This window comes from Bubalus kerabau, chromosome 8, assembly GCF_029407905.1.
Source record: "Bubalus kerabau isolate K-KA32 ecotype Philippines breed swamp buffalo chromosome 8, PCC_UOA_SB_1v2, whole genome shotgun sequence".
In the NCBI taxonomy this organism is placed as follows: Eukaryota; Metazoa; Chordata; class Mammalia; order Artiodactyla; family Bovidae; genus Bubalus; species Bubalus kerabau.
Window position 1 is genome coordinate 15233928 of NC_073631.1, and position 16639 is coordinate 15250566.

Below are 16639 nucleotides of genomic sequence, written 5' to 3' on the forward strand. Positions count from 1 at the left end.
CTTTTTAGGCGCCTTAAGTGCATTCTGCACTGGTGCGGTGGTGGCAATGCAATGCCACCCATTTCAAAATGGACCAGTAAGACCAGCACACGCAGGAACGCGGGGTCAGGCCTCGCCCGGCTGTGATGGGAATGTAAACTGGCACAGTCTTTACACAGGGCAGTTTGGCAACACAGAGCAAAAACCTCCTATCCTTTAAACACAGACTCAACTCCCAGCAATTTATCCTTAGAAAATATTTTCCAAGTGGGTAAACAATCTGTAGCAGCCCAGGGCTAGCCCAAGCACAAATGTGCATCCATACTAGGCTACCCACGCAATACTATCCATGCAAGACCACGCACTGAGAAAAAACATGCAGGTGTGTGTGTCGAGGCCCATCGTGGATGGCCTGTGCCTGGCCTGCGGATGCCAGCTAAGGAGTTTAGCCACTGGTGCGCCAGGCAGGGCTTCACAGGTTCTGAGTGGGAAAGCGATGTGAGTCTTCATGAGGATTAATCTGGCAGGTGTGGAGGACAACCTGGAGGTGTGGGGACAGTCGGAGAGGAGCTTGGTGCCGAGCCACGGGAGCTGCCCCTGGGCTTAGGCGGCCTGGCAGAGGGCGGGGTGCCAGGTGGGGGGCACCTCGGAGGCAACCTCGGGGAGGGGAGCCATATAGTGTAGACAGGGTGAGCGTCTGGTGTGGGGTGGGTATTAGACAGCATTTAGATATGCCACTCCAGTACTCTTGCCTGGAAAATCCCATGGGCGGAGGGGTCTGGAGGGCTGCAGTCCATGGGGTTGCTAAGAGTCGGAAACAACTGAGCGACTTCACTTTCCCTTTTCACTTTCATGCATTGGAGAAGGAAATGGCAACCCACTCCAGTGTTCTTGCCTGGAGAATCCCGGGGACGGGGGAGCCTGGTGGGCTGCCGTCTCTGGGGTTGCACAGAGTCAGACATGGCTGAAGCGACTTAGCAGCAGCAGCAGCAGAAGACTAAAAATGTAGGATTATGAATTGTACTTAGAAATACTTAAAGCAGAAGCTAGTAATAAGTAATAATCAATGAGATGAACCCTATTAAAAAAATTACTAGCTGAAAATACTTAGCAAATTAAAGGTTATTGCTAAAGAGTCTTTTAAAAGCATGAAATATTCTATTGAGTACATGAGCCAGTTTATTTTTTTTTAATCAATCCAACACTGTTGATTATTAGTTCATATCTATTTTTATACAGCTAATGCACCATTATTATAAAGACTTCGAGGCTATCGGAAAACAACTTTGAATGTTAACCAAAAAATGTGGAATGCAAATAGTGTATCTTTTATTTCATTAATGTTAAAATATATGTGTTCACAGAAAGGAAAATTGTATCTGAATTAAAAAATGTGATTGTCAATATGTTCAAAGGTCCAATAAAATGAAAACAGAAGTGAATGCCTGTTTATAGAGAAATGGTTGGATAAATTATGACACCTTCTCACCATGAACTGTTATGATTATTAGTGATTTAAGGCTATATAAGTTGATATCTTATCATTGGATCAGAAAAAAAAGCTGCAGAGAGAAGTAGGTATAATATGATCTTGTTTGTGTAAAGGAAATAAGAAGGAAAATTAAACACTATATAATATGTATATTCAATTATATGTACATATATGTGTATATTTTATCTGATCATATGTTTATATGCTTGTATAGTAGAACAGAGGAAAATATTGAGAGATACTTACCATCTTATTAACATGAATGGGCATGTGGCCCAAGTTAAAAGAGAAAAAGAAGACCACGTAAATAAATGGGAAATTCCAGATGTATTATAATCACAGTAATTTAAAATTATATACTCAAACATACATATATGTGTGAGTATGTATGCTCTGTGCTTAAAAATACTGTGTTATTTAGTTAGGCTGTGTTTTCAGATTGATTGCTCAATAATCAAGTTACTACCTTTTCCAGGGATCACAATGAATAGCCAACTGCAATAGTGAAAATAAACTAACAAGCCTTTTAAGGGATCTTATTTAACATCCTTGCTCCCCAGCACAGGATAAAATTCTGTCAAAGCAAACATGTCAGTATAGTTCAAAAAGAACAAAATTAAAAGCAGCAAATAGATCTCAGAAGCTAATTATGGATGAGTGTAAAATTAAGGTTGTTCACTTTTTTCCTTTTTCATAGATGAGGATGGACTTGGCATAAGTATTATTGGAATGGGTGTTGGAGCAGATGCAGGCCTTGAAAAGCTGGGGATATTTGTCAAGACAGTGACAGAAGGCGGTGCTGCTCAGCGAGACGGCAGGTAAACCAGCTACTGTTAACATCTAAAATCTTCCAGGAAATCTTTCTGGAAATTTCTTTCATTGGTAGCTTTCTTTTGATTTTTTAGAACAGAATTTCAGAGTGTGTCTCAGATGTGGAAAATGTTAAGACATTTGAATTACTTTCTGATTTGTAGTCAGAATACATTTCTTTAATGTATATTAGATAAATAGGTGGATGGGTCTGTTATCTATATCTGTCTTCCTTTGTATATATCCATTCATCTGTCCAGCTCATGGATAGTGATCAGAAACATGGTATATATCATTTAATAATATGTACTACGGAGATCAGCATATAGTTTCAACTTGAGAAATATCAAGACAAATGATAGTAGTTCTGGCTCTTCTGAAAATGACAGTGGTAGGAGAGAGAATAGGAACTTGGATCCTGCAATGATGGTGATTGTGGAGATCAATGTCTCTCAAAATGTGTTGTCTGAAAACATAGGTTCTTGAGTGCCATCTAGACCTGTGGAATCTCTCGGAGAGGGTTAAACATCCTCTTGGGATAATTGGATACGCACCAGAGCGTCAGATGTTCATATTTTATGTCCGAGCTTTCATCATCTTGAGCTATAAGCATCTTGAAAGATTATGATTAATCCTTACCTAGCTACTGATGCAACAAATTGGTGATGATACAGAGGATTGTCAGTGGAAATAAAAGTAGACTAAAAAATATGAGTGCCAAAATCAATGAAATATAATCTTATTTTTTTCAGAAAGTTAAATACTAATGACTGGCTTTGATTTTTTTCAGGTTTAAGTTTGTATTACTTTTACGATCTTATCTAGAAATAATAAACCATGTTGAAAATCATTTGTCAATCTCCAGTGAAACCAATAGTAGTAATGTTTCTTTTGTAATTCTAAGAACATATTGATATCCGAAGATGTTTCCCAAGAGGAACTAATTTATTTAAATAGAGGACTGATAAATAAAACTGATTTATGTAAATAGAAAGCCACACCTTCAGAGGAACTAAGTTGATTTGTTTAAATAGGAAGCCACACCTTCATTATCATCTCTTTCTATGTGGTTAAGGATCACATCTTACCAGAGTAACCTTATTTGTATTCCCATAACACATTCGAGAAGACTCTTAAGAGTCCTTTGGACTGCAAGGAGATCCAACCAGACCATCCTAAGGGAGATCAGTCCTGGGTGTTCATTGGTAGGATTGATTTTGAAGCTGAAACTCCAATACTTTGGCCACCTGATGTGAAGATCTGACTCATTTGAAAAGACCCTGATGCTGGGAAAGATTGAGAGCAGGAGGAGAAGGGGACGACAGAGGATGAGATGGTTGGATGGCATCACTGACTCAAAGGACATGGGTTTGAGTGAACTCCAGGAGTTGGTGATGGACAGGGAGGCCTGGCGTGCTGCGGTTCATGGGGTCGCAAAGAGTCGGGCATGACTGAGCGACTGAACTGAACTGATCTGAACACTTAAACAAAAAAGGTCTGAAATGAATGTTTTGAGTGAATCTTCAGCTGACTAGGTGTTATACTTAAAACAAAGAAAGTGGGATATTAATATTTTGTGTTTAAAAGTAATTTATTGTCTTACTGAAGGAAATAACTTCTTTGCTCTGTCAATGGATTCTATAATTGTTGTTGTTCAGTTGCTAAGTCGTGTCCTACTCTTTTACAATCCCATGGACTGCAGCACGCCAGGCCTCCCTGTAAAATAAGATATTCACATAAAAGATTGTATTTTGTGATGATAGTAGTATTTCCTAAGTGGCACCCCACTCCAGTCCTCTTGCCTGGAAAATCCCATGGACGGAAGAGCCTGGTGGGCTGCAGTCCATGGGGTCTCTAAGAGTCGGAAGCGACTGAGTGACTTCACTTTCACTTTTCACTTCCATTCATTGAAGAAGAAAATGGCAGCCCACTCCAGTGTTCTTGCCTGGAGAATCCCAGGGACAGGGGAGCCTGGTGGGCTGCCGTCTATGGGGTCGCACAGAGTCGGACACGACTGAAGCGACTTAGCAGCAACAGTAGCATTTCCTACTATTACTTTAGAACCTTTCTTCCAAGAGAGTTAAAATTTGTTTGCCAAAATCTACATCATTTTTCTTTATGTTTCATGAGAAATATAAATGATTCTAAAGTGACAGGGAATAATTCTTATTGTTAATATTAAAAAAATATTAATTATCAATCACCTCTCTTAAGTAAATAGGCCCCAAAGCCAAACTGAAACACCAATTGATTTAAAGCCAAAAATGTAGAAAATTTGAGGTCTTGTCTTGTGGCCCAGTGGGTAAAAGTCCGCCCTTCCAGTGTGGCGTAGCTTCAGCCCCAGGGTAGGCGCTAGGATCCTACATGCCGAGCGACCAAAAATAAATAAATTAAGTACTCTTGTTCTCCAAAAGACACCATTAAAATAGTGAGAAGGCAATTCATTGAAGAAAAAAAGAAAATTTCTTATTAATCAGTTAGTCAGTTCCTGTTTTCTAAACTCAGAACTATTTGTTTTTGTATCACTCATTTTTAAAATTAGGTTTCTTTTATGTTAATCTGTTTACTGATGTTTTCTCCTGTGTAGTTTTAATATTTACATTGATAAGAGAACTTTGCTTTACCCATCCCAGTGTGCATTTCCTCAGATCTTATAAATGAATATTTACCTAGTACAGTAATCCTGCTGTTGTTATAATAGATACTTAATAAATGCCTCAGTGAATATATTAAAAAAGACAACTGGAGGTAATGAAATGAGAATCTTTGGGATCATGTGACCTATATATATATACACACACATATATGTGTATATATGTGTGTATATATATATTTGAAAATAAGTGGTCACATTATGGCAGTGTTCACATCTTTTAAATTATTATACTTGTTTCCACCAGTAAAGGTATACTCATTTGCATAGCATTTATAATTTACTATTTAAAAGTTATCAGTGTAAAAAAAATACAAAAGGAACATTTTGGTTGCTGTCTCCAGTCAATACATGTATACTTACTGATATAGAAATATATTGTATTAAGGATTTACAAAACAGTATGATGAGTATAATGCGGTTCTTATGCAGATATGTTTTCCATTCTTTTCATCCCTCTCCCACCTCTCTCCCATCTCTCTCTCTCTTTCCTCTTTCTTTCTCTCAAGAAACTTAGAATTAATATACATCAAAGGGTTGAATGGCTCTAGTCTTTGTTTCTATTTCAGCAAATATGGAATATTTAATCTTTCTATAGAGAATATGTAATACTTTATATAGTTGAAACTGCAACTAAAATAATCACCATGTGGCCTTGCGAAAGTTACTCTTCAGAACTCAGTAGTGGACAAAATTAAAGTTCCAGGTTAGATGTTCATTTTACCTTTAAAAGACTGAGTCTGTACTATAGCTTTCTAGCTTATAGCTTTCTAACTTCTTGATAACTCTTCCTTAAGAAAATGATTTCAGTGTTGCCTCAAATTTGGTCAGTCTTCCTTCAAGGTGTGTCAAATAAACAGATATATAGAGAAAATATTTTTCTCCCTCCTCTTCCCTTACCACCCCTGATACAATAAGTGTTTTTTATTGTGATGTTTTTACCCCTTCCAAATGTGTCAGAAACTAATCACAGATAGTTTTGAGTAGTTTTAAAAATTTACCATGGATATATATCTCCTGAGTATCTAGTATAGTTAAAAAGTTTTGGGTCTCCCTTACTATTCGATATGATATCTTAAGATTCTGAATTTGTCTTCATGTCTGTCTGTATCATTTCATATGACACCTGAAATGTTGGAGGTGCTCATTAAATATTTGTTGAATAAGTGAATACCTGTGTTTCAGTTGCTTTCAAAACATTTATTCTTGAGACCTAACATTTTCTTCTTCTGTTCTTTTCTCTCTCTTTTATTGTGCTACTTTGCCTTATAATTTAGAGGGTAACTTGTAATTTAGCTGAGTGGCATGATAGCCATTTACATTTTGTTTGTTCTAAATTTTTATTAAAATAATATTCAGTTCAGTTCAGTCCAGTTCAGTCACTCAGTCGTGTCCGACTCTTTGCGACCCCATGAATTGCAGCATGCCAGGCCTCCCTGTCCATCACCATCTCCCGGAGTTCACTCAAACTCACATCCATCGAGTTGGTGATGCCATCCAGCCATCTCATCCTCTGTCGTCCCCTTCTCCTCCTGCCCCCAATCCCTCCCAGCATCAGAGTCTTTTCCAATGAGTCAACCCTTCACATGAGGTGGCCAAAGTACTGGAGTTTCAGCTTTAGCATCACTTCTTCCAAAGAACACCCAGGGTTGATCTCCTCTAGAATGGACTGGTTGGATCTCCTTGGAGTCCAAGGGACTCTCAAGAGTCTTCTCCAACACCACAGTTCAAAAGCATCAATTCTTTGGTGCTCAGCCTTCTTCACAGTCCAACTCTCGCATCCATACGTGACTACTGGAAAAACCATAGCCTTGACTAGATGGACTTTTGTTGGCAAAGTAATGTGTCTGCTTTTTAATATGCTGTCTAGGTTGGTCATAACTTTCCTTCCAAGGAGTAAGCATCTTTTAATTTCATGGCTGCAGTCACCATCTGCAGTGATTTTGGAGCCCAAAAAGATAAGGTCTGACACTGATTTCACTGTTTCCCCATCTATTTGTCATGAAGTGATGGGACCAGATGCCATGATCTTCATTTTCTGAATGTTGAGCTTTAAGCCAACTTTTTCATTCTCCACTTTAACTTTCATCAAGAGGCTTTTTAGTTCCTCTTCACTTTCTGCCATAAGGGTGGTGTCATCTGCATATCTGAGGTTATTGATATTTCTCCTGGCAATCTTGATTCTAGCTTGTGCTTCTTCCAGCCCAGCGTTTCTCATATTAAGTTATTAACCATTAATTTTTGCTGCAGTAATGTTATGAATATACACAGGACACTTTAACAAAGTGGCCAGTTTTTAAAGCCACCTTCCTGTAAATTGCATATTTCCAGGGATAAACAGGTATTTCCTCTGCTATTCTGGAAAAATTTTGGAAAGCATATGTTATCTGTAAGCTTTCTACTCTGGGATGGTCTGATGAGGAGAAACTGTCCAATTAATTTTTACTATCATGACTCATCCCTTCTTTTCTGCTCTTTTAATTATGAGCCAAGATTTGAAAGAGATTATCAGTTACTACTTTATAAAGTTGCATCTAAAAGTTGCCCTCTCTCAGGGTAAAAAATTCAAGCAAAGTGGGTATCAGATGCCAAAAAACTTTTCCCTACCAGGTAACCACTTACATAGTAAATGCGCTGCATGTTCATGACCTTCTGGGTTGTAGGGTCAGTCCATGGTTGCAGTCACCCTAAGCCAGTGCCCTTTTTTGTAACTAGTATTATTTATTCCCCTCACCCCTGTTCAATCATTTATTACCTCTCCTCTTTCTTCTGCTCATTTTTATAGTTTCTTGAGTTTGTCTCCACATTAATCACCATACAACTTACCTCTAAAAAGGTAAATTGAAATGCCCTTCAAAGAAATAGCAAAATCTGTGGCACTTCCCTCCCTCTCTCCCTCTTTTCTAATTTAAAGGTGGCTTTAATTTTCTTGTTTTAATTGTGTATCAGATTTTTAGATCCTTTCTTTAATGAATATCACTTTGAAATGTGAAAAAAATTTAAATCAATACCCTTTTAATGAAAATAATAATCAAATAATATTGAGCTCTCTTTATCTCCTTAATGCTCTCTGTATTAAGGCAGACAGGAAGAATTATGTAGGATCAGAGACCTGCGTTTTAATTGTGAGATGCCTCTTTCTTACACTGGTCTCTGAATTTGGAGAGCAAATCCAGCCAAATATCTGTTGCCACTCTTCGTGTTGCCGGAATGCTTTATAGCTCTACTGTCTTCTGTTTCCAGTGTTCTTTATTCCTTTGTGAAATATGTATTTCCACTTAGTATCACTTTTCTTCTGCCTGAGGGATGTCCTTTACCATTTTATCACCAGATCTGCTGGTGATGAATTCTTTCAGCTTTGTATATCTGAATAAGCCTTTGTTTCACCTTTGATTTTTTAAAATATATTTTCTCTGTGTATAGGATTCTAGGTTGACAGGCATTTTTTGTCCATTTATAGCTTTTTCCAGATGTATTTTCTCATTTTAGGTTCTTGGGTGTGCATGAACATAAGGATGCCTACACAGATGAATTAAGACAATTAGGAATTGCTATAATATAAATAATAAATATTGTTTATTTTATGCTTAAATTTATAATATTTGATAAGCATTGTGAAATTTGTTGTAAAACAAGAGCGCAAAACCATTTGTATGAATTACCCTGTCCTGTACATTTTGAGAAAATGTCTTGTTGGATTTGGGTTATCAGTTATAGATTTTTGAGTCCAGAACTTTTAGTCTAGTTATTTATGGTTATTCACATTTGCATCTTTAATAAAGAACAAGTGACTATAATCCTTCAGTTCAGTTTAGTTCAGTCGCTCAGTTGTGTCCAACTCTTTGTGACCCCATGAACCGTAGCACGCCAGGCCTCCCTGTCCATCACCAACTCCCAGAATTCACCCAAACCCATGTCTATCGAGTCGGTGATGCCATCCAGCCATCTCATCCTCTGTCATCCCCTTCTCCTCCTGCCCTCAATCTTTCCCAGCATCAGGGTCTTTTCAAATGAATCAGCTCTTCACATCAGGTGGCCAGCTTTAGTATCACTCCTTCCAATGAACACTCAGGACTGATCTCCTTTAGAATGGACTGGTTGGATCTCCTTGCAGTCCAAGGGACTCTCAAGAGTCTTCTCCAACACCACAGTTCAAAACCATCAATTCTTTGATGCTCAGCTTTCTTCATATTCCAACTCTCACATCCATACATGACCACTGGAAAAACCATAGCCTTGACTAGATGGACCTTTGTTGGCAAAGTAATGTCTCTGCTTTTTAATATGCTGTCTAGGTGGGTCATAACTTTCCTTCCAAGGAGTAAGCGTCTTTTAATTTCATGACTGCAGTCACCATCTGCAGTGATTTTGGAGCCCAGAAAAAATAAAGTCAGCCACTGTTTCCCCATCTATTTGCCATGAAGTGATGGGACCGGATGCCATGATCTTAGTTTTCTGAATGTTGAACTTTAAACCAACCTTTTCACTCTCCTTTTTCACTTTCATCAAGAGTCTCTTTAGTTCTTCTTCACTTTCTGCCATAAAGGGTGGTGTCATCTGCATATCTGAGATTATTGATATTTCTCCAGGCAATCTTGATTCCAGCTTGTGCTTCCTCCAGCCCAGCTTCTAGAGCAAAACTTTTTAGACTATTTCTACAGTCACTGTAAAATGCCATCATCACTTGTCAAATAAGCATGTGCTAATTTTAGAGAACATTTTAAAGTTATAAATGTAATACGTGTTTATGGTTAAAAATTTGGAAAGTATAGAAAGTGTAAAGAAGAAAATAAAGATCTCATATAATCCCACAATGTAGAGTTGACCACCCTTAAAATCTTGCTGGCAAATTTCCTTCCATAGTTTTTTCTGTGCATATGCCTAGGTTTACTTTCTTATAGAATTAAGAGCAGTTGAATATATAGCTTTATGCATTTTCATACATTTTATTCATCAAAACAATATTTGTTGAGTGCTTATTATATGTCAGGCAGTGTGCTGTGTTCTTTATGTTTTGTACCTTTTTAATCTCACTAATAGCTTTGATTAAATACATGAAATTACTGTTATTTTTGTTTTACATATAAATAAGCAATGGCTCCTCTTATATAGTCATAGCAAGTAAGTGGCAGAGCCTAGCTGTGAACTTAGGATATCTTATTCCAGAGCCTGTGCTCAAATAGTATATCACATATTAAATACTTTTTCTACAACAGACTTTAAAGACATATTATGCCATAGTATTATATATGTAAGTGAAAGTGAAGTTGCTCAATCGTGTCCGACTCTTTGTGACCCCATGGACTATAGCCTACCAGGCTCCTCTGTCCATGGGATTTTCCATGCAAGAGTAGTGAAGTGGGTTGCCATTTCCTTCTCCAGAGGATCTTCCCAACCCAGGGATCGAAGCTGGGTCTCCTGCATTGCAGGCAGACGCCTTACTGTCTGAGCCATCAGCGAAGTCCTTGTATATGTAAACTATTTACATATTGCTGTTGTTTAGTCACTAAGCTGTGTCTGACTCTTGCAACCCGATGGACTGTGGCCCACCAGGCTCCTCTGTCCATGACATTCAACAGACAAGAATACTGGAGTGGATTACCATTTCTTTTTCCAGGGGATCTTCCTGACCCAGGGATTGAACCCCAGTCTCCTGCATTGCAGACAGATTCTTTACCAGCTGAACCACGAGGGAAGCCCACATATTGTTATAGTAGTGTATTATTCAAGATGTTGATCAGGTTAGCATTTTTATGTAAAAATCATTGTGAATGTCTCTGAAATTTTTTTTTTTTGGCAGTTTTTTTTTTTTAATTTATTTAATTTTATTTTATTTTTAAACTTTACATAACTGTATTAGTTTTGCCAAATATCAAAATGAATCCACCACATTTCACATGAAATTTTTTGAAAGTACTTCCTTGAAGCAGAGTTACTATGTCAAAGTAAATTGCACTTTAAATGTTGCAGAAATACGTTGCTAACCTGCCTTTAAGAAAGGTTGTTCAATATATGCTCCCCAGCGGTGTCAGAGTAGTCTGTGTGTATGTGTGTGTGTGTGTGTGCTCTTAGTTATATCTGACCCTTTGTGACCCCTGTGGACTGTGCCCTCCAGGCTCCTCTGTCCATGGGATTCTCCAGGTGAGAATACTGCAGTGGGTTGCCATTTTCTACTCCAGGGGATCCTCCCGACCCAGGAATTGACCCACGTCTTGTGCGTCTCCTGCATTGGCAGGCAGGTTCTTTACTGCTGCACCACCTAGCAAGCCCTAGATAAGTCTCCTGCACCCTCATTAAGACTGAGTATTGTGTCATAAAATTTTGAAGAACTTGATACTTTCTTGTTTTTAAGTTGTTTACTTAAAACAATTTATATTTCTTCCTTTTTCTAGAAACTATTTTCAGTGTGCTTTTTTCCTGTTGCCTTTTTTACTACTGTGTTATCATCTGTTCTATTAGTGCTAATTTCTACAAATAAGTGGTCCATGTCGCTGATTCGACTTCTTAACTATAGTGAACTTTCTCCTGTTTTCCCACTCTGATAACAAAAAATGATCAAATATAATAGAATTAAAGTGAAACTTTAAACAAGACTGTAAAATTCTGTATTTAGTTTCTAGCCTTAATTTTCTAGCAAATTTATTGCTTTAAAATTATTTACCTCCTTTTTGAGACATCCAAGTAACATTTCTTAGGCCTTATCTTAAACTTCTCAGTGTCATTATAGTCATTCATTTCAATGAGATCCATGTCCCTTTCCTTGATTTTTGTTTGTTTGTTTTTATTGGTGTGTGTGTTTGTGTGTGTGTGTATGTGTGTGTGAGACACAGAGAGAGAGAGAGAAGGAGAGGGAAAGAGACTTTCCAGGTTCTCCTTCAGTATAGATCCTCCTATTTTCACCCCGCATTGAAAGAATGCTTCTCTTCCAAGGGGAGCATCTTGAACTCATTTTGGTATTCAAGTCATTTTTTTAAATGACTCTATATAAATTACTCCCAAATTTGTATCCCAGTCTTGGTGCATGTAGAACTTACTCATTTATTTCACATGTGTCTTTTGATTATCTAAAATTTATCATAAAAGAAGTTGAATTTCTCTTTTCTTTGATCCAAACATGCTGTTTTCTATGTTTATTCTGTTTTTCGTGGCTTTAGATGTAAACTTCCTATTCATATTTTGTTTTTTCATTTTGCCCCATTAATATCATACTGTCTTGTGTATATATATATTTTTTTAGGATGTCCCTCATATTCTTCTTTTTTCCCACTGTTTTAATTTATTAATTGAAGGATAATTGCTTTACAAAATTTTGTTGTTTTCTGTGAAACCTCAACATGAATCAGCCATCAGTTCAGTTCAGTTCAGTCGCTCAGTTGTGTCCGACTCTTTGCGACCCATGAATAACAGCACGCCAGGCCTCCCTGTCCATCACCAACTCCCGGAATTCACTCAAACTCATGTGCATCAAGTCGGTCATAGGTATACACATATCCCCTCCCTTTTGAACCTCCCTCCCATTTCCCTCGCCATCCCACCACTGTAGGTTGATACGGAGCCCTTGTTTGAGTTTCCTGAGCCATAGAGCAAATTCCTGTTGGCCATCTATTTTACATGTGGTAATGTAAGTTTCCATGTTACTCTTTCCATACATCTCACCCTCTCCTCCCTCTCCCCGCATGCATAAGTCTATTCTCTATGTCTGTTTCTCCACTGTTGCCCTGTAAATAAATTCTTCAGTAACATTTTGGTAGTTTCCATATATATGTGTTATTAGAACTGACTCAAATGCATTTCATTTTATGGCTGAGTAATATTCCATTGTGTATATTGTGTCAGTTATATATGTACCACTTCTTTATCCATTCTTTAACTTCTTTATCCATTCATCTGTCCATGGATATCTAGGTTGCTTCCATGTTCTAGCTATTGTCAATAGTGCTACAATGAACAATGGGATACATGTATATTTTTCAACCTTGGTTTCCTCAGGATATATACATAAGAGTGGGATTGCTGGGTTGTATAGTGGTTTTATTCCTAGTATTTTAAGGAATCTCCATACTGTCTTCCATAGAGGCTGTATCAATGTACATTCCCACCAACAGTGCAAGAGCATTCCCTTTGCTCCACGTCCTCTCCAGCATTATTGTTTGTAGACTTTTTGATGATGGCCATTCTGACCAGTGTGAGGTGATACCTCATTGTAGTTTTGATTTGCATTTCTCTAATAATGAGCGATGTTGAGCATCTTTTCATGCATTTGATAGGCATCTGTATGTCTTCTTTGGAGAAATGTCTGTTTAAGTCTTTTTCCCACTTTTTGATTTGAGTTGTATGTATATTTTGGAAATTAATCCTTTGTCAGTTGTTTCATTTGCTATTATTTTCTCCCATTCTGAGGGTTGTCTTTTCACCTGGCTTATAGTTTCCTTTGCTGTGCACAAGCTTTTAAGTTTAATCAAGTCCCACTTGTTTACTGTTGTTTTTATTTCCATTACTCTAGGAGGTGGGTCATAGAGGATCTTGCTTTGATTTATGTCATCAAGTGTTCTGCCTATGTTTAAGAGTTTTATAGTTTCTGGTCTTGCGTTTAGGTCTTTAATCCATTTTGAGTTTATCTTTGTGTATGGTGTTAGGAAGTGTTCTAATTTCATTCTTTTACATGTAGCTGTCCAGTTTTCCCAGCCTCTTGAAGAGGCTGTCTTTGTCCCATTGTATGCCTCTTGTCAAAAATAAGGTACCCATAGGTGCATGGGTTTGCTTCTGGGCTTTCCATCTTGTTCTGTTGGTCTATATTTCTGTGTTGTTTTTTTTTTTTGGCAGTACCATACTGTCTTGATGACTGTAGCTTTGTAGTATAATCTGAAGTCAGGAAGGTTAATTCCTCCAGCTCCATTCTTCTTTCTCAGGACTGCTTTGGCTATTCGGGGTCTTTTGTGTTTCCATATGAATTGTGAAATTTTTTGTTCCAGTTCTGTGAAAGCTGCCATTGCTAATTTGATAGGGATCTCACTGAATCTGTAGATTGTGTTTGGTAGTATTGTCATTTTCACAATATTGATTCTTCCTACCTAGGAACATGGGATATCTCTCCATCTGTTTCTGTTGTCTTTGATTTCTTTCATTAGTGTCTTATAGTTTTCTGTGTACAGTTCTTTTGTTTCCTGAGGTAAGTTTATTCCTAGATATTTAATTCTTTTTCTTAGAATGGTGAATGGAATTAATTCCTTAATTTCTCTTTCTGATTTTTCCTTGTTAGTATATAGAAATGCAAGTGATTTCTGTGCATTGATTTTGTATCCTGCAACTTTGCTGTATTCACTGATTAGCTCTAGTAATTTTCTGATACTATCTTTAGGGTTTTCTATGTATAATATCATGTCATCTGCAAACAGTGAGAACTTTACTTCTTCTTTTCTGATCTGGATCCCTTTTATTTCTTTTCCTTCACTGATGGCTGTAGCTAGGACTTCCAGAACTATGTTGAATAATAGTGGTGAAAGTGGACACCCTTGTCTTGTTCCTGATCTTAGGGGGAATGCTTTCAGTTTTTCACCATTGAGAATAACGTTTGCTGTAGGCTTATCATATATGGCCTTTGCTATGTTGATGTAGGTCCCTTCTATGCCCATTTTGTGAAGAGTTTTAATCATAAATGGGTACTGAATTTTGTCCAAGGCTTTTTCTGCATCTATTGAGATGATCATATGGTTTTTATCTTTCAATTTGTTAATATGGTGTATCACATCAATTGATTTGTGTACATTGAAGAATCCTTGCATCCCTGGAACAAACCCAGCTTGCTCATGGTGTATGAGCTTTTTGATGTGTTGCTGAATTCTCTTTGCTGAAATTCTGTTGAGGATTTTTGCATCTATGTTCATCAGTGACATTGGCCTGTAGTTTTCTTTTTTGTGTGTTGTCTTTGTCCAGTTTTGGTATCAGGGTGATGGTGGCCTCTTAGAATGAGTTTGGAAATGTTCCTTCCTCTGCAATTTTTAGAAAGAGTTTTAGAAGGATAGGCATTAGTTCTTCTCTAAATGTTTGATAGAATTGTCCTGTGATGCCATCTGGTCCTGGGCTTTTGTTTTGGGGGAGATGTTTGATCACAGCTTCAATTTCAGTGCTTCTAATTGGGTTGTTCATAATTTTTACTTCTTCCTGGTTCAGTCTTGGAAGACTGAACTTTTCTAAGAATCTGTCCATTTCTTCCAGGTTATCCATTTTATTGCCATACAGTTGTTCATAATAGTCCCTTATAATCCTTTGTATTTCTGCATTGTCTGTTGTATCCTCTCCTTTTTCATTTCTAATTTTGTTGATTTGATTCTTCTCTCCTTTTTGCTTGGACACAATCAAGCAACTTGCGCTTTCAAACAGAATATCCATTTCTAACCTCTACCCAGGCCTAGCCTCCCATCTTGGAAGCATGGTGAACATTAAGAATGAATAAGGAAGATGGATGACCTGACCTATAGAGTCCAGACCTTGGTAGCAAACAACTCCATATTTACAAAACCAGAAACGATGTCAGATGTCCTCGTTCTGATGTATAGTTTCAAAGAAATCCAATAAAAATCTTAGGAGTCTTCTATTTTTAGGGATAGAAATCAACTAGCTGGTTCCAGAATGCATATAGAAACATAATGGACCTAGAATATCAATTCTGTAAAAGAATAAAGTTAGAGGACCGACCTTACCTGATTTTTTTCAAGACTTAGTACAAAATTTCTGTAACCAAGGCCATATGATATTGGTATAAAAATTGAAACAGAGATCAGTGGAGTAGAAAAGAAAGTAAGAATAGACTGAAACAGATATAGTCAGTTGACTATCAATTAAAGTGCTATACTAATTCTGTGATAAAATGTATAATCTTTTCTACAAACAGTGCTATAAGGATTAGATATCCAATATTCTGTAATAACCTAAATGGCAAAAGAATTTGAAAAAGAATAGGTACATGTATATGTGTGTATAGTTGAATCACCTTGCCGTACACCTGAAACTAACACAACACTGTTAATCCACTATACTCCAACATAAAATAAAATTTTTTAAAAATTAGATTTCCATATGGAAAAATAAAACAAGTAAACAACAAACCTTATCTTATACCATATACAGATTAAGTCAAAATTATAGATCTTGGCATCAGAGTTCCATGAAAAACTAAGAGAATACATAGGTGAAAGTATTTGTGTCCTACCATTAAGCAAAGATTTTTGAGACAGGACACAAAGCATGGAGCATTAAAGAAAAAAGTGAACTTTATTAAAATAAAAGCTTTTGTTCTTTAAGAGGCATGGTTATGAAGTGATAAAGGGAATCTATATAGACAAGAAGAAAATATTTGTTAAACATTCATGTGAGGATTTGTGTCAAGGGTGTGAAGAAAACTTAAAACTCGGTAACAAAAAACCCACAAATAAAAATAATTGTATTTGAAAAATACAAATGAAAGATTTGTGTAGTTGTTTCAAAGAGAAAAATATATGAATGTTCGATAGCATATGAATATTTGTTCAACATCATTAGTCCTTAGAGAATACAGATAAAAACTGCAGTGAGATACCATACCTACTAGAATGGCTAAAGTTGAGAATGCTGACAATGTAAAATGTTAGCAAGGCTATGGAGAAATGGAACACTCACACATAGCTTGTGGGAACATAACATTTTACAGGCACTTAGGAAAATAGTTT

At 37.1% G+C, this 16639-nt stretch overlaps 1 protein-coding gene across 7 annotated transcripts in view; it reads left to right on the plus strand.

Annotated features, from left to right (window-relative positions):
- PPP1R9A (protein phosphatase 1 regulatory subunit 9A) overlaps positions 1 to 16639 on the plus strand; it is a 339158-nt gene that overhangs the window by 183885 nt on the left and 138634 nt on the right. For all 7 annotated transcript variants that reach the window (XM_055589752.1, XM_055589751.1, XM_055589754.1 and 4 more), the window contains exon 4: positions 2169 to 2289. In XM_055589752.1, the coding sequence (XP_055445727.1) occupies positions 2169 to 2289 (121 nt within the window). The remainder of the gene's footprint in view (positions 1 to 2168; positions 2290 to 16639) is intronic.